The sequence below is a fragment of the Schistocerca serialis genome, chromosome 2, assembly GCF_023864345.2.
Source record: "Schistocerca serialis cubense isolate TAMUIC-IGC-003099 chromosome 2, iqSchSeri2.2, whole genome shotgun sequence".
In the NCBI taxonomy this organism is placed as follows: domain Eukaryota; kingdom Metazoa; phylum Arthropoda; class Insecta; order Orthoptera; family Acrididae; genus Schistocerca; species Schistocerca serialis.
In genome coordinates this window covers 230,201,245-230,228,228 of record NC_064639.1, presented here as the reverse complement: position 1 = coordinate 230,228,228, position 26,984 = coordinate 230,201,245, and the positions used below count along the sequence as shown (strand labels likewise).

Below are 26,984 nucleotides of genomic sequence, written 5' to 3'. Positions count from 1 at the left end.
CAGGCTTTAGGTATGGATCTTTCATCAAGCAAGTGATTGTATTTGATTGCTAACTGTGGAGTAAAAAAATGGTTGAAATGGCTTTGAGCACTATGGGACTTAACATCTGAGGTCATCAGTCCCCTAGAAATTAGAACTACTTAAACCTAACTAACCTAAGGACATCACACACATCCATGTCCGAGGCAGGATCCGAACCTGTTACAATTGCGGTCGCGTGGTTCCAGACTGAAGCGCCTAGAACCGCTCGGCCACACCAGCCGGCCAACTATGGAGTATACTCTGAACAAAACCTAATTGTTACACAATTTGGAGCAATTACCCATGGCAGCTGCTATTGTCTCGAAATTTGGAGTATTTATTTTGTCTTTTTGGTGAAGGAATTAGGAAAACCATGTTTAGTAACTCCATCTGAGTGACACTCTCATTGGCAACATTACATCTGTTGTTGCACAGTAAAGGTATTGATTCTTCTGTAGAACCAGAATTTCTTTGGATTTCAAGACAGAGCTTCATTGTGGAAACAATTATAGGCATCTTGCATTGAAGTTCATGCTAGATTTTGAGCTTCTGTCAGACATCACCTCTCTCACAAATGTTTCATTGTTTTCAATTTTTCACACTGTTTTTTGTTGGTTTTGCAACTGTGTTTTGACCTGTTTTGGGTACTATGGAAGAGGATCAGCTAAATCTCTTTTCAGTTTATTTTGTGTAAGGCTTTCAATTTCCATGAATATTGTTTCTCTGAATTTAAGGCACATCTGGTCTATGCTGACATAGTTAATTTTGAAGGAGTGGAGACTGTCTCCTAGGAAGGTATAAGAAAATTCTTATTTGGTTTTATAGGTATATTTATTTTGCTTTTATTATTTGTGGAATTGGCTGTTACGATATTTAGCTTAACTATGACAATCTTGTGGTCACTATTCCCTGTGTCCATCATGATGGTACAGTTTGCTTAATTTGTTTAGCATTCTTTGTTGATAAGAGGTCGAGTATGTTTTTGCTACCATGTAATGCTTAATATGGTGAAATTTCATCCACTACCACACTGTTGTTTCCCATTCTGATAGCATCAAAGACAGAAATATTCTCTGTGGCTACAGCATGGTGTGCATAGTTTGGAAGATGGATTTGTCAGTAATATCATACCACTTGCAAATTCCAGCTCCAAAAATTGCTACTCAATCAGTCATGCATCATCATGCTGCTGAGGCAAATATGCATCATCGTACTTGACTACTTTTCTGCAATAAAGTCCTGTAGTTTTCATAGCTCCATGATGCAAAATTTAAATAACACTTACCCCTAGTGCCAGTAGGGCAGCCTTCTTTACCTTTTTTTTCTTTTCCCCCCCTCCCCCCTCCCCCCGCAACCAGGACCATCAGGACACTGTTTGTAGCATGCTTACCAAGTTACATGCTACTGATGACATGTTTTGATATTTTATTTTACACCTACTCTTCATCCTTTGTCACAGCCTCACTTAAGTATGAGGCTAATTTCACATCACTGTGATCGTTGCACATTAATACCAGGAAGATATTGTCAGCAAGATATGAGCTTACTTTTGGCAAAGCTTTTGTGTAACTCTGTTGGTAACCCATCTCAAATGGTCATGCTTTTGATACTGACTGAAGTTTTAAAATTAAATAAAATATTTGCTAAGCTGTAAACTGGTAGTATTAATTTTAAACCTGTGCAATGATGACAAATTAATTAATTGTAGGATCATATTTAAATATTAAATTAAACACTAAAAAGTCATAACATAGCTCTCTCTCTTCCCCCCCCCCTCCCTCCTCCTCCTCTCTCTCTCTCTCTCTCTCTCTCTCTCTCTCTCTCTCTCTCTCTCTCTCTCTCTCTCTCTTTCTCTCTCTGTGTGTGTGTGTGTGTGTGTGTGTGTTTTACCTTTTTTTATGAATCTCTTATCTACATACAAATTGTAATCATGTCCAATAGGTTCAGAGTTGATGGAATTACATTTAATCCAGAAATACAACCTTCAAACGGCGTTTCCCCATATGGAATTCAAGGATTTCAGAAGGAGAAACATGCATTACTTATGAAGTCATTTTTACCAGAAAATACAGAGTCAATTGATGTAACTATACTTACACCATTTGAAAAGGTAAGTAACTTTAGATTAATAAAATGAAAAATTTTCCATTTATTATTGATTTTATATAAATTATTGTGCAGATAGTACTGAAAGGAGAATTTATTTGTGGAAACTGTAAAAGACAAGGTGACAGAATTGCTAACAGTTCTTCTCTTCAGGAGGTAAAATTCCAGTGCTGCTGATAGATACATTGGGAGTAGAAAAAAAGATAACGTAGCTTTCAGAACTATTAGTTCCCTCCTCATAGAGAAAACAGGAATAGGTTAGGAAAGTTGGGAAAAGGAAGCACCTCATTTGGACCCCAGCATGAGAGGGACCCATCTGTTGTGAGGTTGAGAGGAGGCAAACATGAAGGAAAAGTGTGAAAGAGAGTAGGATGCCAAAGATAGTACAGTAATGGGATCTTGGGGTAATGATAATGGTCTGGGAATGTCGAATGGTTTAACAAGTATGTTACAAGTGGAGGAGGATGATAACAGGCAATAGTGGGTGGTATGTAAAAGATACGTGGAACAGGTGATCTGATTTCAGAGCCCAGTGGAGTAATTTTTATACACATTTGAGGTTAGGCTTGTATACACATTTGAGGTTAGTCATGTTTCTGGGTGTAAAGGTGATACTTCTAAGTTTTTTTATTTGAAAACAGGAGCTGTGTTTCTGAGAGTATACAATTACAGGGCTGTCAAGGAGATTTGTCTGCAAACAAAATCTGTGGCGTTGCTGCAAGAAAGGAGAGTCTGTTAGATGTTATTGGTATAAGTGATGAAATATTCAGTATTGGAGCCAATATGTTTGTCAAGGATGCCTAGGCAGTAGGATAGGGAGCCTTTGGTATGGAAGGTATGGCTGCTGTTGAAGTGGAGATACTGCTGTGCATTGATTGGTTTTATGTGAACTGAGGTTTGGATGCGAGCTTCAGTGAGATGGAGGTCAATGTCAAGGGAGTTAGTTTTGTACTTGAGAAAGAACCATGCAAATTTGACTCTGGACAAATAGTTAAGTTGTTCCAGAGAGTGGAGGCATTTTTCTTCACATCAGGTCCAGACTACAACGATGTAATTGATGAATCGGTACCCAGCCATGTGGGCTAGCTTTTAGAATTCTGCTTCCTTGCAGCCCATGAGAAGGTTGGCATAGGATGTGGTCTTCTTGATTCTTGTAGTGGTTCACCTGATTTCACTGTAGATCTGGCCCTTGAATGTCAAGTAGTTAGTGAGTAAGGCTTAAGTTGTCTAGGGTGACAATAAAGAGATAGTACACTGTCACAAGGCATTAGGAGAAACTGTGGGATGTTGCTATAGAGAGAGTTTGCATTGATAGTGAGGTGGTTCCCAGGTGGTAGAGGAGTGGGAATGTATTTGAGATATTGTAGGAAGCAATTGGCACCTTCTGTGTAGATTGGTTTGGCGGTGTTGGTCTACCAGAGCTGAGATATCTTTGATATGAGCTTTGACACCTGCTGTAATGGGGCAGCCAGGATGGTTGTTTTTATGTGTATGGGCAGTAAGTAGAGGTCAGGATGGTCAAGGATGTCTTTTGAGGCAGATGTGAGTCTTTGCGAGGACTGTGCAGTTTTTAAGAGTTTCCACAGCTCAATCTGGGTGGTAGAAATGGGACCATTAAGAAAAGTATTGCACATCATGGTGATAAGGAGCTGATGAAGCTCACTGGGACATACTCCTCACAGTCAAAATCCGCAACAGTGGAACAAGGAGGGTGATGACAGTGTGGACTGGCTTTAGGTCACAAATAGCTCAGGGCTCAGTTTCACGAAGTTTATAAATTTCAGAGATGTTTTTGAGGAATTTCTGGAATGCCTGGAGATGGTGACTTTGGTGAAGAGTAGAAATGTCTCTTTGAGTTTTGTATTGGAACTATTCTAGCAGAGTTTGATGAATGCTCTGTTGTTATGGCTTGGGACTAGTTAGTGAAACAGAATTGCCAGTTAAGATTATGGGAGAATGAGAGGTAATCCTTCACTGGGTCACTATAGTTTGAGTTGGGTGTGGGTGTGAATGAAGATTTTAAAGGAACTGATATTTCAGGATTGGAGTGGGATCTGGATAAGAGGTTATACACATATTCCAGTGATTCTTTTATACATATTTGACACTGGGATGTGGATCAAAACAAAAAATATATCAATTCAAATTACATAGAACATGTAACATATGCTGCTAAGTACAGTTAATTTAAAAAAAAAACTGCACAGAAAATGAAAACAAAAAATGAAAAGATGGAACTAGAACAAAAATTTTAACAACACGAAAAATTATATTATAATAGGCATAGCACAAGGATTTGCACACGTTGCACAACAGTACATAATAAACAAAAAGAAATACACATATAAAAGTAGTCTTTAAAATTTTTGACAACATTATCAGCAATCTTATATTAAAATGATAATTAAAAAACCATCTTGATCGCAAATTTCCTTTAATCGGAGTGGCCGGTTTCAATCCTTAAGGATCATCTTGAGACTCTGAAATAATACACGTACAGATAGAGGGATCCTTACAGTAACATATATACACAAAAATAAGATTACAAACTACATATACCCAGAACAGCAGGTGGACTTCCATGGAGCAGGCTGCGCCGATCCACGACACTGAATTAACTGCTAAATGGATAGGCAAGGAGTTGTCTTAAATATCACTAGTCCCACTCACAATCTTGTGCATGACATCATTGTTAGCCAATCATAAGTACAGTGTGTACTATTAGCATAAAATGTATTACAATAGTCTGTATTATAACATCTGAAGAAGAGTTATAGGTAAAATACATCATAAAATTGCTGCAAAATAGCTATTCGTCAAAAAATATAAACTGTAGTAAAAAATTAGTTTAAAATAATGTAGACGATGGCTTCAAAGGAGAAATAATTGTGGATGAGGATATAGCTGGTGATGGTGATGAAGGAGGTTGTGACCCCAAGCATGTCAGTGTGTTTTTTATCATTGTAATAAATAAACTTCGTGATTTCCGTCCCTAAATAAATTGTTTCAAAATAAATAAAGTGAACTCCTTCCTCTCTCCAGGAGCTGGACACAGGCTGAGTCCTTTTCTCACCATTTTTCCCCAGACCTTGTGACGAGGGCACCCTCTTGTGACAGTACTGTGTATTAGGTCAGTTGGACTCCAGACCTCATGGTGAACACACTGAATGGAGCTACTGCCTCAGATTGTTTAAATAAAGACTACATGCAAAATAAAGACTTACGTCCACCCTATCCGGCAGCCTAACACACACTGCCCCTTTACCCACCAATTCCAAGGAAGAGGTGGGGGTCGGATGACATGGTCAGTTGGGTATTGGGATAGGTAACGTACTATAGTGACAAGGCGATGGGCAGTGGTTGTGTTAGTGTAGAGAGAAATGGCATCTGCAGCGACAAGCAGGGTGCCAGGTGGTAAAGGAACAGGAACTGTGGAGAACTGGTGGAAAAAATAGTTGTTGTCTTAGGGTAGGTTGTAGGTAATAGGCTGAAGGTGGTAGTCCACCAAAGCAGAGTTTCTCTCAGTAGTGGCGCAATAACGGGCCACAATTGGGCATCCTGGGTGGCTTGGTTTATGGACTTAATGAAGCATATAGAAGTTAGGTGTGCAGGGAGTGGTGGTCGTGAGGAAAGAGATAGACTCAGAGGTGAGGTTCTGGAATGGACCTAAGATTGAAGAGAGACTGGAGATCCTACTGGATTTCTTAAATGAGTTCACTGTGGGTGTTTGTAGGTTGACATAACAGATAGCCGACAAGAGTCCTTCCACCAGGTAACCCTGCGGTTTGTAACCACAGAGGTGGAGCATTTTTAAGCACATAGGTTTAGAAGTTTGGGATCAGTTCTTAAGAGGTGGATTGTGGTTTTTTCTGCTGATGTAAAGTTGGTTTCCATGTTGAGATGTTTGGTGAATTATGTTAAGGGAAGTTTCAAAATTATGAAATTATGGATGATTAACAATGGTCAATCTGGGGACAGTGGGAGTGGTTAGTGGTTGGTTGGAGGATTCAGTATTGGTTTTGGTGTGAGTACTGTTGGTGGAGAAAAAGTGTTTCCACCACACTGAGCTGGAGAAGGAGAGTAGGTCTTAAACAAGCCCATCATGATTAAATTTTGGTGTGGATCAGACAATAAGGCCTCTGGAAAGGACTGATACTACTATGGAACTGAGTCTGTTAGAGGAAAGGTAATGACTGTGATTCAGATCTGTCTAGGTTCAAGTTCTGTTTAGTGGTGGGAAGGCGTTTCTGAGGATATGGTAAACATAGTAGGTATGCTAGACAGAGTTTGATTGCTAGGAGGAGATGCAGGGGAGGTTTGATGGCAGTTCTTCTAAAGGTAGTGGATAGTGGTACTCCAAGGCAGAAATAGGAGACAGGTTGGAGAGCTTTTTTGAGGTGGCTTTATACATACTACTCTAATTCTTGGAGGACAGGAGTTTCTGTCTGGGAGATGGGATGCAGGAATTTGTAATTGCAGAGCAGCAGAATTTTAATGGAAGGAGAGGAGGTATTGCAAGGAGGTTTTGCAGGACTAAGTTGGTGAGGACTATAGAGACAGATAGTGGTCATTGTGGAAGGAAGGTGGCAGCTGAATATAGGTAATTTGATAGTGAGACGATTTTTGGGGGATTTCATAAGCTAGGCAACATGAAGGAACAGCATGTGGGACTACATTCTGGCTGCAGATAAGAAAACTTTTCTTTATCGGTGCAGATGGCATGTTCAAGGATCCAAGAACGAGGATAAAAAATGTACAGAAGTATGTGGGAAAAAATCACAAAAACTATTAAATGGATGAAGTGTAGGGAAAAAAAGTGAAACTTGAGGAGTAGCGCTTATAGTGAAAGTCGAAAATGAACTAAAGTCAATATGTAAACACCATAAGGTCAAAGAGAAAAGTAAAAGACATTAATAATGGGATGCAAGTCACTAGTTGGGTATGTGTGAAGAGAGGAGGCAGTGGATGTAACTGGATTAGGTGAGGTCAGTATGTGCATGCTGGAACAAGGGAAGAGAGGGAGGGGGTTGTTGGTTAGGTACAGACTTCAACAAAGAAAGGTACAGAAAATCACATGCAAAAATACGCCAGGGTGAGGGAGGAAGTGTGATCAGTTTGCAGGTCAGGAATAAATACTTGAGTGGGAAGACATGGGACATGAGATGCTGCACCAACAATCTGTGCAATCACATAGCCAAGTGTTGTGTGCAGCATAGCATCTTATCCATCCCTACCCTGCTATCTCTTCTCCCCCCCCCCCCCCCCCCCCATCTCCTCCCCCTTTCTGCTTACCCTCACTGACCATTCCAGCAAATTCTGCCCATATCAGATGCAGAGGCAATCATAGACAGGCTGCAGCACATGGAGGCAGTGGTCATGTGTGTATGAGTTGTATTCGAGTGACAGCAAATGTTTTCTATTTCAGGAGAATGACTTTTGTGTCCAAAAGCTTAAATGTTTAGCAATCTTTCTCATGGTGGCTGTCTGTGACTCAGTGCTCCTACCGTATTTACTTGAATCTAAGCCGCACTTTTTTCCGGTTTTTGTAATCCCAAAACCTGCCTGCGGCTTAGAATCGAGTGTAAAGTAAGCGGAAGTTCTGAAAAATGTCGGTAGGTGCCGCCACAACTAACTTCTGCCATCGAATTATGTAGCGCTACACAAGAATGCTTTGCAGGCACAAAGATAAATACTGGCGTCTCCGCCCCAAGTTTCGACCACTGCATTTTCATACATTATCCAACGAAGTAAATACAAATTCCGTGTTGTTCATCTTCAAATGTAGCAGCATTTCAACGTACTACAAAAATCCGACTGGCAAGACTGTTTGGGATGTTTGTCAATATGGCCAACTCTACGTTCTAAATTTTTACTTACCTGTGACAAGAGATCATTGCTAATAAAAACTTTTATGAATCGTGAATCACATGCAGTATTCTCTTCACCATAAAATTAATACGGATATAAACATTTTCCATGTATTCTTTCGTGTTTGCTGCTATCTCATTTAAATCCTGTCTGCCCAATAAACTACGAAACTAGAGTGAGACAACAGCAAACGCGGAATAATATACATATCATGTCATGTTTATATTCGTATTATTCTTATACCTAATAGTGATACAGTCAGAAATGAAGCATGGCAATTGACAAGATTTTTAAATCTAAGATGACTAATTTCTGTGCAGAATGTAATGTACTACAGAGGTGTCTGCAAGGATTTTAAAACGGAGAAAAATTTTCGCTAAACTCTCGTTCAGAACATCTATCATAAAGAAAGCAGCAGTGTAAGTAACAACAAATAGCAGTCTCTTGCCATTGTTTCGCTAATGAGATGATTCCTCTCTTTTTTTAAAAAAAAAAAAAAAAAGCGGCGGTAGCGCGCACAAAAGCAAGCCATGCCGCAAGCAGCAACAGGTCGTAAACCCTCATTATCAGAATGCTACAAGCAATGCATGACACAGTACAGTAATGCATTTTCAGCTTAGAGTGACGTAAACACCTATAACAAAGAGAACGGCACTTATCAGATCAAAGAAAAGCAATCAATTCAAAGCAGACAAAGCACGTGAAAAAGGAATGGTACCCTTATAAATACGGACGGAGCACCTGACGCATAGCAATGGCTACGTGGTAAAGCTTAACTGCTAAGCTTAAGACTAGAACCAAACTACTGTAGCTGCATCGTCATTCATTCGAACTAAATTGTGTCTCATATTACAGTGGACCAACTTTGTTTCGATTTGGAGGTGCGACCTAAAACTTTTCTCTCCCCTTGAATTTCAAGTCTCAAATTTCAGGTGCGGCTTAGATTCGGGAATTTTTTTTTCCTTGATTTCGAGTCTCATTTTCTAGGTGCGGCTTAGATTCGAGTGCGGCCTAGATTCGAGTAAATATGGTATACATGTTGAGCAGCAGTCTATCATTTTCATATTGTTGTTATTCCATTGTATGATTTTGCCCCATGATCCTTTGCTTTTTAACAGATAATGGTTTTCTTTGCATCATTTCCAGTTAAGGGGGCCTCATTTATCTCATATATGATATTATAAATGGTGTTTCCAGTATCCCCACATCATTTTCCAAGGAATCATTGCAGCCTATTCACTCAGCTGCACTTACAAATCGTCACTGGGTTTTTTGCAGTTCTCAGTTGATTGTTTATATGTTTATCATCAGTACTGAAAAGAATGCCTTTGAGTTGCTGACACAGTTATTACATCCCAGACTGTTTTGATTTTATTACAGGATTTATTGATTTTGGATGATTTTGATATGAACTTTTTGGTTTGAATATGAGGGAATGGTAGGGGGGGGGGGGGGTGGCGAACGGTGAAGATATGGAGTTTTATTGTTGGATTTGGATGGGTGATCTGTCAGGATTTGGTGATTAACTAGGGAGGCAAGACCTTGTTGAGTCAGCATCAGTAGTTCTCTGATAGTTGCAGAGGGCTGAGCATGGCAGCTTCACACACCTCAACCAACCATGTAACACAATTTTGTAACTGTCTCTACGGCACACATGAAGTAAATGGGACAGTCAAAACTCATCAGTCAGATTTATTAGGGGTGAAACATGGAGTTCCCCAAGGTTCCATATTGGGTCCAACTCTGTTCTTAGTATATGTAAACATTTTACATGTTGTTGTTGCGGTCTTCAGTCCTGAGACTGGTTTGATGCAGCTCTCCATGCTACTCTATCCTGTGCAAGCTTCTTCATCTCCCAATACGTACTGCAGCCTACATCCTTCTGAATCTGTTTATTGTATTCATCTCTTGGTCTCCCTCTACAATTTTTACCCTCCACGCTGCCCTCCAGTACTAAATTGGTGATCCCTTGATGCCTCAGAACATGTCCTACCAACCGATCCCTTCTTCTTGTCAAGTTGTGCCACAAACTCCTCTTCTCCCCAATCCTATTCAATACTTCCTCATTAGTTACGTGATCTACCCAGTTAATCTTCAGCATTCTTCTGTAGCACCACATTTCAAAGGCTTCTATTCTCTTCTTGTCCAAACTATTTATCATCAATGTTTCACTTCCATACATGGCTACACTCCATACAAATACTTTCAGAAACGACTTCCTGACATTTAAATCTATACTCGACGTTATTTCTTCTCCATGGATTTTAATACCTACTCCAAATTTTTCTTTTGTTTCCTTTACTGCTTGCTCAATATACAAATTGAATAACATCGGGGAGAGGCTACAATCCTGTCTCACTCCCTTCCCAACCACTGCTTCCCTTTCATGTTCAACTCAACTGCCATCTGGTTTCTGTGCAAATTGTAAATAGCCTTTCGCTCCCTGTATTTTACCACTGCCACCTTTAGAATTTGAAAGAGATTATTCCAGTCAACATTGTCAAAAGTTTTCTCCAAGTCTACAAATGCTAGAAACGTAGGTTTGCCTTTTCTTAATCTAGCTTCTAAGATAAGTCGTAGGGTCAGTATTGCCTCATGTGGTCCCATATTTCTACAGAATCCAAACTGATCTTCCCCGAGGTCGGCTTCTACCAGTTTTTCCATTCGTCTGTACAGAATTCGCGTTAGTATTTTGCAGCCGTGACTTATTAAACTGATAGTTTGGTAATTTTCATATCTGTCAACGCCTGCTTTCTTTGGGATTGGAATTATTATATTCTTCTTGAAGTCTGAGGGTATTTCGCCTGTCATATAACCAGTAAAAACTTAAGCTATATCAATTTTCAGATGATGCCAGCATCTTAATTATATAATTATAGGAAGTAGCAAAGAAGACTTTGAAAATGACTTTAAGACCATCACAGAGAAGATAGTATAATACTTTGAGTCAACAGTTTGATTATAAATCTGGAAAAAACTTGTGCAATGGATATTTTCACCACCCAGAATAGGACACCAGCTAATCCTCCTGTAGAAATAAGTGGATAAAAAACTGAAAAAACATGAGTACAAAATTTCTCAGTATATGAATTCAAGAAAACATGAAGTGGGATACACACGTGGACTATGTAAACAGAAAACTGAGCAAAACATGTTTTGTAATGAGAGTAATAAGAAATTGTATATCATACGATAATCTCAGGACCATATATTTTGCTTATGTTCATTCAATAATGAAATATGGTATAGTGTTTTGGGAAATTGTGGACCTAGTCAGAAATCATTTAGATTGCAGAAAAAGATATTAGATTAATGGAAGGGTTAGATCAAAGAACATCATGCAAGCCACTATTTAGGAAAATAAAATACAACCACTTCCATGTATTTATGTATTTAAAAGAGCAATTATTATGTAAGAAAAACTAAACAATGGCAGTCCAAGCATCACTTGTGATGAATCTGTACATAGCTACCACATAAGACAAATAAATGATGTACATGTACAACAGACAAACACAGCACTATTACAGAAAGGCATACTCCACCCTGGCATCAAATTGTATAATGCACTACCCAAATCCACAGAAATAATAATGAACTTAAACAAATTCAAATCAACTGTGAAGGATTACTTGGTTGAGCACTGTTTCTATACAGTAAGGGAATACGTAGGATAACACAACTGCCTCACTGATTAAGACCGTTTTTATAAAATGTGTAGAGTCAGAAAATATTGTATGATTTTACCTTTTGTTAAAATGATGCCTGTAAAAAAGAAAAAAAATCAAGGAATGTGTATTGTAATTAATGAATGGTCCAATATCTTTCGTACACTGTACAGTCATAGATTCACAGGGCCAATAAATAAATAAATAAATAAATAGGAAGGGATTAAATTAATGGAAAGGAGATAATAATTTAAGGTTTGCCCATAAATGTCCATTCATGTTTTCAGATAGTTTCGTGGTGGTCATGCCTATGTGAATATATCTGTCCACCTTGGGAAAACCCAGTACCGTGCTGCTGAACATGTCATACAGCGTGACTCAACGGACCTGAGTGCCTACTAAATCACCTGGTCTGTTTGGTTCCTCTCACCAAATACAAGTTTTTCTGCTCTCCAACACATGCTCCTGCCCCTAAATCCTCCTGGACTAAGTCTTGATTATTTTGTACCCCCCTCCATCAATACTTTTTCATTATTCTCTTACTTTTTTTATTCGTTATGCCTCATTTATTTTCATTATTACTATTACTTTTTCGTCTACGTTATCCTCCATCCTCTCTTTTTAATTTTTGTTCTTAATAGCACTATTCATTTCTCTTCCCTCTAATCTACTTTACTTGTCTCTCTTTCCTTATCTTCTCTGGACTCAAGCTGACACAGTGTTTACTAATATACTATTTGTGGATATTGTACTCTCCATGATGCCTTCCTCTTCACTTTTGTCTGCCACAGAGTAGAGTAGAGTAGAGTTTTATTGGTCGTGGTAATCACATAGTACACAAATAGTACATTCTGATGTAGGACAAGTCAGTGTATAACAAAATATAATATTAAATTAGCATTAATATCATTATTTCTACATTAGATGATCACTGAGTTACAATATCAGAGCAATTATTGTACAAAAATAAAGAGCATTTACTGTATTGGCAGATTAATATTTGTATTACAGTAACATTTACATCATAAATCGTTAAAATTCTAGTAACATTTATATGATACATCACTAAGATAAAGACAGAAATCATTAGTGAACTCTCTGAACAAATTCATGGATGCTATAGAAGCAGTGATGAGTCAAATATGCCTTAGCGGTTGACTTGAAATTTGCCAGGTCATTTATTGATGTAATTTGTGGGGGAAGTTTATTATAAATAACTTTCCCTTAATACAAGGTTCCTTTTTTATTCAGGGTGGTGTTGGTGAGCCTTAGATGAAAGTCTCCTTTTTCCCCAGTGTTATAGGAGTGGATATTTTCATTTTTATGGAAGAGAGTAGGATTTTCCATTGAATATTTTTTCACAAACACGGTTATCTCATACACATATATTCACGGAAGTGGTAGGATTTCTAGCATTTTAAAGAGTGGTCTACAGGTTTTGTTCCATTACACCTTCCATTATTCTTACAATTCTTATGATCATTTTTATTGAGGTTAGTTCTACAGCAGAGATTTCAAATTCGCCTTCTTTTCCTAAATTTTCAAAAGATTTTAGGCAGCAATAGCGGTTACTGTCTTTCACAAATATACATGTTCCTCCATGTGTAGATATTTTTCTACAGAAACAAATGTCATAACATAACCTTGTATACTTGTGATTGCTAACATCTCATCAGTTAGCCAATGTTCATTAAAACACATTACAGATACTTGTTTTAATTGATCTGACAGTAATACCTCTAGCTCATTAATTTTGTTTTGTAATGACTGCACATTTTGATGGACAATTATAAACTTGGGGTTTCTGCTTGGCATAACTGATTCATCACTTACCTTTATTTGTCTCTGCCTTCCTTTCATTTTAACAAATACTAACAAAGAGATAGAGGGGCTGGCCAGTACTTACCTCAGCTCAGCACAGCTGATAAATAAACAAAACAGAACAGAAAATTTACGTAACCTAGCTTTCGGAACATTGTTCCTTCATCAGGGCGGAGAGAGGGGGGAAAAGCAGAAGAAGGGAAAGTGGATTCAGTTACTCACAACCCAGGTTACAAAGCCTTTCATTTTAATCTGAACACTTCTGGGATGAACTATGGAGGTGATTTCTTCATCTGTGGCCAGTAAACATCCTCACTTCTTGATGGTGGTTGTCTTGCTCTAGCAGGTTGTGTCCACTCACTGTTGTTGGAAGGATGTACAGGAAGTTGATAGGTTGTTCTATTCCTTAGAAGTCATTTTTGTAATTATTTCACTAACACGATCACAAATAAACCTTTTCCCTTCATAGTAGAAATGCATTCCGTGCTTGCTTATATCCAGTACATTGCACTTAGTATATTAATAACACAGTTTCCTTATTTTAATGTTTGTTTTCTGAATTTCTTTGTTTACACATGAACTATAAATTAGATCATGCCTATGAGGCAGGGCAGCAACTACTGTGTTTCTGCATTTGTTAGCTTGTAGAAAATTCTGCAGCGTTTTCATGCAAACCTCTTCTTCATTTTTTGCCACATCATTTGAACCCATTATACAGATGATAAAGTCATTTTCCTGCATTAATTTTCTCTGAGAGTTAGTGTCTACAACATTTTTACATCCCGCTCCTGGTTTCACTACACTAGTAACTGCTATGTCACGATTTTTCTCATGGAGCATGCTGGACAGATTTCTGCCATGACTGTCTGATAGTAATAGCAAACTACACTTTTTCCATGATTATATGTGTTTGTTGTTTGCATTTCTTGCAAAAACACTATTCATTTTTGGTTTACTGATTTTTGCAAGTTCACAATTATTTGTTTGCAAAACATGATATTTGTTTTTATCAGAAAATGTGACAGTTTTAGCAGAATTTGTTGTTCTTTTTGCAGTTGGAAAACTATCTTTATATGACACTTTTGTCCACTTGGATGATTTATTACTTTTGACTTGCATCACTTCACTTGGTGTTGGCTTTGATCGTAGATCCCGATTTTCTTTCTTGAGTGAATCAATATCGCTTCTTAAAACACTGACTGTGAATTGTAAGCTTGCAATTCATTCTTTTAGCATTGTTATTTCAACATTACAATTCTTACAAACTCCTTTTTTAACCGCATAACTGTAACTACTTCTCAAGTTAGCATCACATACTTCTACTCTCGTGGCCATCTAGCCATCATGTCTGAGTGACTTGCCCTTCCTTTTTAGCTTTTTCCAATGTACCTCTCTCTCTCTCTGTCTCTCTCTCTCTCTCTCTCTCTCTCTCTCTCTCTCTCTCTCTCTCTCTCTCTCTCTCTCTCTTTTGTGGGAAAGAAACTATTAGTTCCAAAAGCTAGGAGAGTCTTGTCAGTTTTACTTTTATATGCCTCTGTCAGAAGTACTAATCATTTCACCTGCTGAAGGTATGTACTGGTTACAATTCTGTATCATGATGTATTAGTTTTCTGAACTGAATTTTCCTCATGATAAGATTTCATTTTTGTTGCTGTTTGAGCTGAAACCTTTGCGATTTGAAGATTTCGCGTATGGCCAAACAATTCATCTCGGTTAACTATTTGCACATTTAAAATTACAAACAACTTTACATTCTTATCACATAAAACCTTTTGTGACCATTTTTCTTATGCTGCACTGATATGAGACTATAATTCCTGTTATTGTACTTGTCTTGGTGTATTAGTAATAACTGAAGTTGTGTGAACACTTTTCTTCAAGAAGTGTTGGTTGAGAGTGGCAGTGTGTAGTTCAAGGATAAATTGGGAAGGGCTGATGGCTGATCAGTTTGGAATTTAAAGAGAAATTGGTGGATAGGTGGGTTGCAGCCAGGAATGGGAATTCTTAAGATGAAGCTGTCAAGGGTTATATTAATGGTTGAGCAGGAATGATGGGGAAATATGTGGGACTGTTGTTTGATTATAGCAAGATCATTGTTACAGGAGTGAAGGTATTGAGGTATAGTATCAGGGAAAATGATGATATCAGTAAATAAAAAGGAAGAAAGAAAGTGACACCAAAACAAACAGTTCTTCACAATAAAAAATAGACATTCTGACTATGATGTTATTCTTCCATGTACTTGGACCAAAGTTTTAAAATTGTTGTGCTTACTAATTTAGTCCTATGAGGCTCCATGGCCAGCTGTATGGGGTAGCAAACAGTTCCACTGTTCAGGGCGGCAAGTTTTTGCGAGTGGAAAAATCTTACATTTTGATGTGGTTCCAAAACAATGAATTAAACAAGTCAATGAAATTTTTAACCTAAAATAAGAAGTGTGGCAATAAGTTTGAAATACAAAGCATTCATGGAGTCTTGAGGTGCTATTCAAAATTTTCGCGATTGGTGCTGCCATCTGTTGAAAACCTTACCTCTGGACTAATGGTCACCATCACCCTTGAAGTAGTTGCCATCCACATGTACACACTGGTCCCAGCACTTCTGCCACTGGTCAAATGTTTTCTGGAAGTCCTGCTCTTTGAGGATGTTTATCACCGCCAGCGATGCTTCTTGAATCCTCTCTAGAGTGTTGAACCGATGGCCTTTCAACTTGAGTTTCAGTTTTGGGAATAGCATGACGTCACAAGGTGCCTGATCTGGTGAGTACAGTGGGTGGGGTACAACCACCATGTTGTTTTTTGCCAAAAAGGTTCTGGTGAGCAAGGACGTGTGACAGGGCACGTTGTTGTGATGCAGCAGCAAGTCCCCTTGAAACCAAAGTTCAGGCCGTTGTTGCCACACGTTTTCATGGGGCCATTGCAAAACATCACAGTAGTATACAGACTTCTCTGTTTAGTTGGGTGGGACGAATTCTTTGTGCACAATTCCATAGGTAACAAAGAAAACAATAATGCTCTTCGCTTTGCTCTTGACCTGTCTTGCTTTTTTGGGTCTTGGAGAACCTGGGCTCTTCCACTGGGACAATTGCTGCTTTGTCTCCCAAACACTTGTTGAATCATTGCAATGGTCTCTGTAGCACTTTTCCTGAGATTCGCACAGAATTTGATACACACACGCTATTCTGTTCGCTGATCCATCATAAAATTGCCACACACCAAACACAGAGTATTATGGAAACCACTGTGGACACGCAACACATCCTTCCAGCTGAATGCCGCTCCACACATTGACTCATCAGATATGCAGCTCTTGCCACCTACCGGTACAAAGATCTACTACTCCTACTTTACAAATGGCAGCACCATTCCTGAAAATTTGGATTCCACCTCATAGTGTCTTACTGGAAATTATCTACAGAATTATGAAACAGCTGACAAATGAAGTGCTGGATTTGATCATCCTAGGTGCATCTTTCAAAACAGCAAATCTTGCTAGTGGCAGTGTTGCCAGTTAAGTTTCTACCATACACCGACACAACATTAAAACGTACCTATGTCAGCCTGAAAACCCCTAAAGAAGAGAAAAAAGTGTATAATAAATGAATAAAGATATATGTTGGTATATGATAGCTTAACAGTTCCTACAGGGCAACCTGTAACACCAAAAGCAAGCTTTAATATTAAAAGCTTTGTAATAATTCCCCATACCGGGTGCTGGTCTTAAAGATGTATTCAAATCAGAAAGATGTATGAGTAAGTGTGATATGTGAAGATAAGATGTCATGGATGAATGACTTTATGAAAAACATTGACTTTGTTTGAAAACACAAGGTTGCGTTTGGGGGGGGGGGGGGGGGCAGCACTGGAAATTTTTCCATGTGTCAGCAAAATTTCTGGAGCTGGCTCTGTGAGGCACCGATGCAAGGAGAAAATTGCTAGTACCCAACTGGGCTTAACATCAATGAAATCCAATTTTTTGTTATGTTGGTAAATATTGGGGAACAACCAAAATGTCAGTTTTATCTAAGGAATAATTTTCCATAGATTTTTAAAGTAGTTTTTTATGTGTGTTTCATACAAGTGGATAAAATGGAATTTTATGCCAACATACAATTCTTTGCTGTCGGTAGTTCATCACAAACAGAAATTCATATCTAGTTGGCAGACAGCTATAATGATGTTTGTTCCTTTCATTTTCAACAGCTAAGAAATGGCCACATTAGCTGAGATATTTTCTTATTTTGAAGGTGATCCACTCAAAGAACATTCCAAAACTGCTATCATGAATGGAAATATTGAGAAAGTGTACAATATAGTTTTGTATGACCAATGTTTATAGCTGCATGAAATTGTTACACACTGAATTCATTGTTTATTTTTATATTGCACACAATGAATACTGAATTACAAAAACAATAAAGTGACAACCATCTTTTTTGTCAAATCCCAAAGATAATCACACTATTATGCCAACATTACCATGGCAAAAATTCTACAAACACACAAATACAAATAGTAATTTGTATACAAATAGTAATTTTTCATGTTCACACATCACCCCTCTCTCAGTACCATCGTCAGTTTAGAACTTCAACTAATCTTTCTGGAAATCGAATTTCATGACCAGATCTTGTTGTTTCTTGGTTTTTCACCCGCTATAGAGTTTGATAGTTTGCTCTGCTCTGACAGTACAACTGGAGGGTTTCCGTGCTGTTTAACATTCTCATTAATCAGGTATGCATATTTTAATCTGTTAATGGAGATATGCTTTATCCAGCCTTTTATGTGAAAAATTTTGGGATCCTTTCAATTACATCAGATGGGCCTTCATATGGAGGCTCTAATGCCTTCTTCACTTGGTCAACCCTTGCAAACACATGTGCTGAGTTAGTGATGGCCTTGTTTATAAATAGGGTTTCCTTTGCCTTTTGGGGATACTGTACAAGTTTCAAATGATTCATATACTGTTTCAGTTGTGAAACAAACTAAGGTAAGACTGCATATAGTTTTGTGCCATACTTGTGAAAAATATCATCTGGTAATCTGATGGGTAAGACATAAACCATTTCTGCAGTTGTAACATTAGTGTTCTCTCCAGTGGAGCATTGAAGACTAAGAAGAATTACAGGCATTATTTGAGTCCATTTAGCTGTTGCATGGGAATAGATAGCTGCTTTAAGTGTGTGATAAAATCTTTAAATTTTTCCATTTGATTGTGGATGATATGTCATAGTATGGGTCTGGATACAGCCACATATTTTTGAAATTGTGTGGAATAGCTCAGAGTTAAACTGTCTTCCTTGGTTGGTCACTGTTGGTATGGCATTCCAAATCTAGTGACCCAACAAGTGAAAAACACTGGTCCACACCTACTTTGATGCATGTTAAATAATATTTCAAATCTAGTGACCCAATAATTGAAAAATGCCATTTCGTAACTGCTTTGATGTATGTTAAATAATATGTATTTTCATCAGAAGGAGGCATTGGCTCTATCAAATCATGGTGAATTATTTTGAAGCATTCATCATTACTATGAAAGTGTCATAATGATGCTTGAACATGTCATGCTATTTTATTTTCTGACAATGTTTATAGCTGCATGAAGTTGTTGCACACTGAGTTCATTAAAGACTCAGGTTAACATGTACCTTTCCACTTGTTTATTTTTTTATCTTGCACACAACTGAGAACAAATTAAAACAACAATAGAGTAACAACAACTGTCAATAAGCTGTTAAATGCCAAAGATAATGACACTATTATGTCAACATTACTATGGCAAACATTCTACAGGCATATAGAAATACAAATAATAATTTGTTATGTTCCCACAAAATAACCGATACCATAGACCTGAAGAATTAAATATGAAAAAATATTGGGTATGGTGTGGTTCCCCAAATGTTGAGTATTGACCAAAAACAAAGGAACAATATATAATCAAAGAACTTCAGGAGTATTGTAAAAAGAATCAAACTCATCTTAAGCACTGATTTGTTACTGTCAATAAGCTTTTGCTCCACCAACAATGAAATAGTATTAAAGCAGTGGGACAAAAGTGCTGACACTGCTCCACAATAGATGAAGTCCTTCTCATCTGCTAAACAGGTTAAAGCTAGTAGTTGTCAGATGTGTAAGTGGATGTTCTGTTTGATTGCCTTCCAAAGAATAAAACTAACCATGTGTAGATCAACTGATGGTTTTTATAAATGTGTGCTTAGAGGTAGTTTGCACTTTTATTTTTAAATACATGTACTGGTGCTTCAACTGTGAATGGATATCAAGTAGAGGAAATATTCTGCACTGTGTAAGAAATCTTGGAATTTTTTTATGAAAATTCTGGTGAAATTCATTATTGACTTAGTCTCTATGTTCACCTGAAATTGGTGCCACCCAACAGTTGAGTGATTTTATAAATAATAAAATTGAAACGCCGCACATGCACTTTCAGTCATATAATATGTAAGGAGGCAGGGAGACAAAACTTTCCTCATAATATATGGGTCCTTCTTAGCAAAGATCTTTGCCTTCCTTGCTCCTCAGACAATGTGAATTGCCTTTAACCCAGGTTCAGAGTAACCTATTTCCCTGACAAATCTTCCCAAATCAATTTCTGTTTCTATGTTGAACAAGATGTCTGTGATTCCAAAGGACAGGATATCTATTACCTATTATCATGTGTTGTTGATTAGCAGTACAGTGAGTTACATCTCCTTGAGGAAAGTACTGACTAGTCCACCTGCTTATTTGTGAATGCAGCAATCTTCTAAATAGCATGTTCCTTTTCATGTGTTTGTTAGGTAGTTTATCTATGAAGTCAGTTGCACAGCTTATGAGGGAACATCACAAACTCAGCCTCATATTTTAAGGAGAAGAAAAGTGCACTTACAAGATGTCAGTCCCATAAATCAATCCCACATGAAAAATCAGGCCATAATTCTGATAGCATGCTGTTATGACCTTCTAAATGTACAGCTTTTAAACACTCTTGCACTCAGGCACATCAGTTGTTTGTCACTCAATCCACAGCAGGCTTTGTCACCACTTATTTCCCTGTTTTTGTATCCCGGCCTATTGCACCAGTGAAGCTGCTTGATGAATATGACTGTGGTGAAAGGGAAGCCTCAGTTTCACCATCATGATCTTCATGTAGAGAAACATCAAACTCAGTCCACTACAGCTCTTTAAGCAGCACATATTCATTCATGAAATTATATAAAATTTCTGCAATGGAACTAAAATGTATAAATAAAAGCTTGAAGGAAGCCCCATACACTTTCATTTGCCTTGGATAAATGTTAGTAGAATTGCTGTATTTAATGATGCTTACCAATCATGACTGTTAGAAACCCTTGTTCTTCTATTTTTAAACACTGCTATTTGACATTCTTTCCACACTGTTTGTGGACGAGCCTTACTGTCACTGATTGGTTCACCAACATTATGAACACAAACCTCTTACTCACTTCAAATAAAATAATTTTGGATGTTAGGCCACATCATTTTAAAACAGTAAAGCAACTGATTACTGATGTTTCAATCAACTTGACAGTGGTCCTCTTAAGGGTGGTTAACTGTCCTGAAGAGGACTGTAGCAAGTCAGCCAAAACATCAGCAATCAGTTGCTTTAGTGTTTTAAAATGATATGGTTGAACACTCACAATTATTTTATTCAAAATGACACCGACTATGGAAGCCTACACACTCTTACTCACTTCACTGAACCTCTTAGTAACTCCACTATACAGCACTTCGTACTTGAGCATTTGGTAGTTGCAGTGGGCAGGGAAAGTTACAAACAACTGGTGTGCCTATCCATTTAAGACCTGTACGTCCAGAAGAGCATAACTGCAAACTGTCAGAATTATGGCCCAAACATTTGCACAGGATTGATTTCAGGGGCTTATTTCTAGCAAGTTCTTTTCTCCTTAAAATATAACATCAAATTGGTGACGTTCCCTTGTCAGTGAAAGCAACAGTTTTTGTTCACAAAAAATACTCTCCTGTATTCTTTCTTTTGAAAATCTAATGCTGCTCTCTTCCAACTGTGTGAAATATTGAAGTTAATTTCTTTCTTTCCCTTTATGCATGTAGTTATATGATGTGTGTGTCAGGTTGTGCCTCAGCACTACAGCAGTGATCAGTGACCTAATATTCATAGACAGTCTGTAGTAATATTTTCTTCTGACATGGACTTTGACTGCAAAGTGCCAGTACGTTAGTCATATATCAAACTGCTGCTTTGCTTCAACTCTTGACAAAATGTGACAGGTAGACTCTTCAACACTGAAATACAATGAGCACTTACTATATGTTTATTTTTAAAGTTACATTTAAAATGTACTGTTGATATATAATAGATTTCTTTTCTCCTTCCAAGTTTCTGAATGTCTATTGAATTTGTTAAAGTATTGTTGGTTTTCTTGCCCTTTACAGTGTGCTCTCCATTTCATGTTGTCCGATTCAATTGAATTTCACAAAAGAGGCAGTGAAAGTACAGACTGTTCAAATATGCAGTCTTACAGACAGAGAAGAATAAGGCGTGATATTACTGCAGCAGCGGCTGCTAATGAATTTGCTTATAATGATACTGCCAAGCAAGCTACTCCTTCAAACACTTCTGGAGAAATTAAGCCTCCTCAGGAGAAAGCTGTGGAAAAAGAATCCATTGATAAAATGGACTTTCCATTTCCAATAACAGTAATGTGAGTATTTGTCATTAAATGTACAATATTCTTCTAAAGTAAAGTTTTCTGTTACAAGTAGTAGATAACAAGAGAGAGGTTTGTCCCTATTCACTTAACAGATAAATAAAACATTACTTGAATGTAGAGTTAAAACACATAATAATTTTGTATATTGCTCCATTATCTACCAGTCCTGTAAGACATTCTGTAAACATCTTTTTGACATTGCCAACAGCTTCATATCAAACTTTTCAAAACAACTTGTGATCATTCAAAGTTCTTTCTGAATGGGTCTAGTCTCAACAAGGAGGGAGTGATCAGACACAGGTGATGAGATTTGGGCTTCCTAAAGGATGCAGACATTCAGTGTCCCATTTGGGCATGAACCTCATTTTTGCAATAGTAATGCCCACATTATTTTCCAAGCCCACCACTGCCATTACTGTAACTTCAGAATCAACTGCCTTGGCTTCCTAATATGTTGATGAACAGTGTCTTCTTCCAAAGCTGTTTGCATGTTTATTTTGTTACAGTAATGATGAGTTCAGCTTTCATTACCAGTAAATATGACACTGAGATACATCTCTCTCTTCTGTGTCACTGGTCAGTGAAGTTCTCATTTTCACCCATTTACTTCTAATCAGCCATTAAAATTTATTGCATGTGCTTGTTCAGAGTTATCCCATGCAAATAATCATTTGAAATAGTGCACATGATACCAGGTGAAATGTTCAATGTCTTTATCATTTCATCCAGTTTCACTCAACACTACAATCACAATGGTTGTGCTGCTGTCAGTCATGAGGTTATTCACTGCAATATGCAATGCACTTGGCCTCTCCTCACCTCAAATTAATGCATCACCTGTTTTAGACTATGTGAACCACCAAGATGTTGACTGTAAAAGAATATCTTCACTCTAAGCCTATTGCAAAATATATCCTTGTTTGCTAGTATTGTTTCTTTCATATAACTTTCATTAATGTTATATTTGCAATGTACTCACATAAATAGCAAAACTAAAATTCGAGGAAGTATTTGTCAGTTTATCTTTGATCACTACTAGTATGTCACAATAATTCTTGCAACCTCATTTTATGGAAATGGATAAAGCAATGTGTAGGCAATGAGGCATAATGAGCAAAAAGTTGGTCAAAGTAAAAAACAGCTATGAGACTGCTAAAATAGATTAATGACAGTTTCTGAGAATTGATCTTTTTGAATCAAAAGTGTTCTTTTTCACAATTTCAAAAATAAGGGAAATTCAAGTAAAACTGACAAAAGTAGATAAATGATTCAGTCTGCATGCTGCATATAAGAGAACTATAAAAGCTAACAGGAATTTAGATTCAGTTCCTAGAATAATTGTTAATTGACTGTTATAGTCACCTCCTTTTTCTTTTTTCTTATGAATAAATGTCTCAGCTGATAAATATATATTGTTATACAGAATAATCTGCTTATTGTCTTCATTATTATTTTATATCTAAAGTGCTATATTTATTTTTGCCTGTTTGTGACTATCTTCAAAGCACTAAGCTTCACCTACAAGCACACAGCATGGTAGAGACAACAATGGAATAAGACAAACTGCTGCTTGCCACATAGAGAAGGTGTAAAAGTAAATTTAAAAGTAGACTAAGCTACCAGCAAAGTACTTCCACAGATGTAGAAAAACACACACACACACACACACACTTTTATACCCCCACAACTCACACACTCACGTCCACTGTAGCCTCCAGATGCGAGGCCTGGCATCCAAGTACTGAGGCCTGAATGTGGTGAGCAGTGATATTGGCTGGCTGGTTATTGGATACATAAGAAGTATTATGGGGTGAGGAGGGGAGGGGATAGCAGGGTAGAGGTGGGGAAAGATACTGTGGGAGTGTGCACAGGGTGTATACGCTCTGTGACAACTGGGAAATCTGGGAAAACTCCTGTAATTTTTTCATCCAGGAGAAAACTGGGAAAAACCTGGGAATTTTTTAGAATTCTGCAAATTTTTCATTGTTTTAGTTTTCAGTTAAAGTTTTGTAGTTTAGACTGGTAAGAACTGATACTCTAAAAAAGAATTTTACTTTAGCCTGCTACTGCAAAATAATACTGCAGCAATAAAACATAAATGACAAAAACAAATAAACCTTAAGCTGCTAAGGAAATGTACCATTTACAAAAACAAAACACAGTGCACACACAAACATCTGCTAACAGCAAAATGTGTCAAAGGCTTTACGATGAAGACGATGCGATACTTCATAACAACAAACTGCTTCCGATGGGCGTGTCGTCACAGTGGTTTGTATTAGGTTCATTTGAGCAGTTGCCAGTGGGCTTATGCATGTGCACAGTTGAGTTGCATATGAGCAGAACCTTCTCCTGTTTCTGTCCACGTGAAATGCAGCTGTTAGCTCTATCAGAAGTAGGAACAAGTAGCCAGATGCTACCAAGAAAAAATTTTCTGGCATGTCCAAGCTGCCAGATTTGTGCATATGCAGAGCAGTATGAGTTGTAATGAGATTAAAGGCAGTCTCCACGTGAACTGTGTTTACGTTTAGTGATTTTGCTGTTTCCTCTTGGTTTACAGCTCTCTTTTCAAATGAAAATAAAATGGATTTCTGTGGCCAGGAGTTATAAAGTAAATTAAAATGCATTCACATAATTATGGAGCAGAAATCGATTGCACTCACTCCATCATCAAGCCACAAGTGGCCTACCGAGACTATCCGACCACCGTGTCATCCTCCGTGGAGGATGCGAATAGGAGGGTCATGAGGTCAGCACACTGCTCTCCCAGTTGTTATGATGGTATTCTTGACTGAAGCTGCTACTATTCGGTTGAGTAGCTCCTCAATTGGCATCACGAGGCTGAGTGCACCCCGAAAAATCGTAACAGCGCATGGCAGCCTGGATGGTCACCCATCCAGCGCTTAACTTCGGTGATCTCACGGGAACCGGTGTAACCACTGCGGCAAGGCTATTGCCCGCGGAAATCGATTACAGAATTGGAAAACCTACATCCAGAAGCAGATTTCCAGAATCAATTTTGAAGTGTTTACTTGACCACCCAGAAGTAGTATTGGAAGATCGGTTTACGAAATCTGCTTTTGGGAGCCCCATGTAAATGTGGTGAATATCTGCTGTCATCAGCTGGCAAGATTACATGACCTGAGCTATGATTGGCTTACAAAGGTGCATCACAATCTCAATTTCAGTGCTTCAGAAACTAACATTCTGTGATTGGTGGAATTCGACTATATACTTTCGTAATATGAAAATATGCACCGTACATGTTGCTACAAATCAAAGATCTTTCGAAAATGCATTTTTTTCTGGGGTTCACTTCCTAAAGTGGTGGGGAGGTTCAGTGCCAGTTTATGAAAAGGATTGGGGTCTCTGCTTGTGGATGCTGTGAGGGGAAGAGGACAGAAGAGAAGCAGTGAATGGGAAGAGGGCTGTACAGGAGTGATGAAGGCATGTCTGGTGTGTGTGATACTAGAGTGGCAACAGGGGAGGGGATGAAGGCAGCTGAGGCCAGATACTAGTGAATGTTGAAACCAGGAGGGGTTATGGGAGCGAAGGGTATGTTTTAGGGAGAGTTCCCACCTGTGCAACTCAGAAAAGTTGGGTATTGGTGAGAAGACTTCAGGTGGCACAGCTGGGTGGTCCAGTTGTCTCTTGGCCACTGACTGACAGTGGCCATCCTTGTGTATAGACAACTTGTTAGTGATCAAGTCTATTTAGAATGCTGCTCAGTGTCTGCACTAAGTTGGTAGACCACACTGCAGTTTTGACAAGTTGCACTGCATTTGATACTTGTGACCAGACTGGAGCAGGTGGTAGGGGGAGGAAGTAGGAGACAAGTCTGTTACAAGAATATGAGCCTTGAGGCAAATGGTTAGGAATGGAGCTGGAATAGTGACAGACAAGGGTTGGTTTGGTGGGCAGCAGGTACCACTGTGGAAGATGTGGGGATGATATTTGTTATTTCAGCACACAATGAGAGGTAGCCAAAACCCTAGCAGAGAATGTGATTCTGTTGGCTTTCTGCAGTCCTGGGTGGTATTGAGTCATGAGATGGGTGTTCCATTATGGCCAATCATCCGATATGTGGGGGAATTATAAGTTACTAGGAAAACAAAGTGTGACAACTCTGTTTCTGAACAATGTGGGAGAAGGTAATTTTGGTCTGTAAAGGCCTCACTGAAACATTCAGCATATTTGGAAAGGGACCAGTTGTATTTTAAATGCTATGACCATAAGTGGTTAGGCTGTCGGTGAGAGATTTATGGTGTGGAATGGATGGCAGCTGTCAAAATGGAAGTATTTTAGTGATTGACTGGTTTTATGTGGATGGAGATACAAATGAAGCCATGTATATGGTGGAGGTCGACGTCAAGAAAAGTGGCTTGTTGGGCTGAGGAGGACCCGATGGGACAAAATGAAACACAATTGTGAGAGGTAGTGTTGACATTCTGGAGGAATGTGGATGGTGTGTCCTCACCCTTTGTCCAGATTATGGGGGGTGTCATAAGTGAACTTAGTCCAGGTGAAGGGCTTGAGATTCTAGGTGACTGCGCAGGTTTCCTCTATATTGTCCATGAATAGGAATGTGCCACATGGGTGCCTTTGGCTGTACCATGGGTTAGTTTGTAGATAATGCCTTTGAGGGAGACATAGTTGTTGATTTGGTTGTGGTGACGAGAAAGAAGGTCGTTGGTTTGGAGTCAGTTGCGTGTTGTGAAAGTTAGTGTACAGGGAGTTGACACCAACAGTGAAAAACAGGGTGTTTGGTGGTAAAAGGACCAGGG

At 38.3% G+C, this 26,984-nt stretch overlaps 1 protein-coding gene across 1 annotated transcript in view; it reads left to right on the top strand.

The window, feature by feature from the left end:
• LOC126455857 (uncharacterized) overlaps window positions 1–26,984 on the top strand; it is a 136,464-nt gene that overhangs the window by 17,649 nt on the left and 91,831 nt on the right. Inside the window, exons 3-4 of the mRNA XM_050091619.1 lie at window positions 1,963–2,131; window positions 21,923–22,191. Coding sequence (XP_049947576.1) covers window positions 1,963–2,131; window positions 21,923–22,191 — 438 coding nt within the window. The remainder of the gene's footprint in view (window positions 1–1,962; window positions 2,132–21,922; window positions 22,192–26,984) is intronic.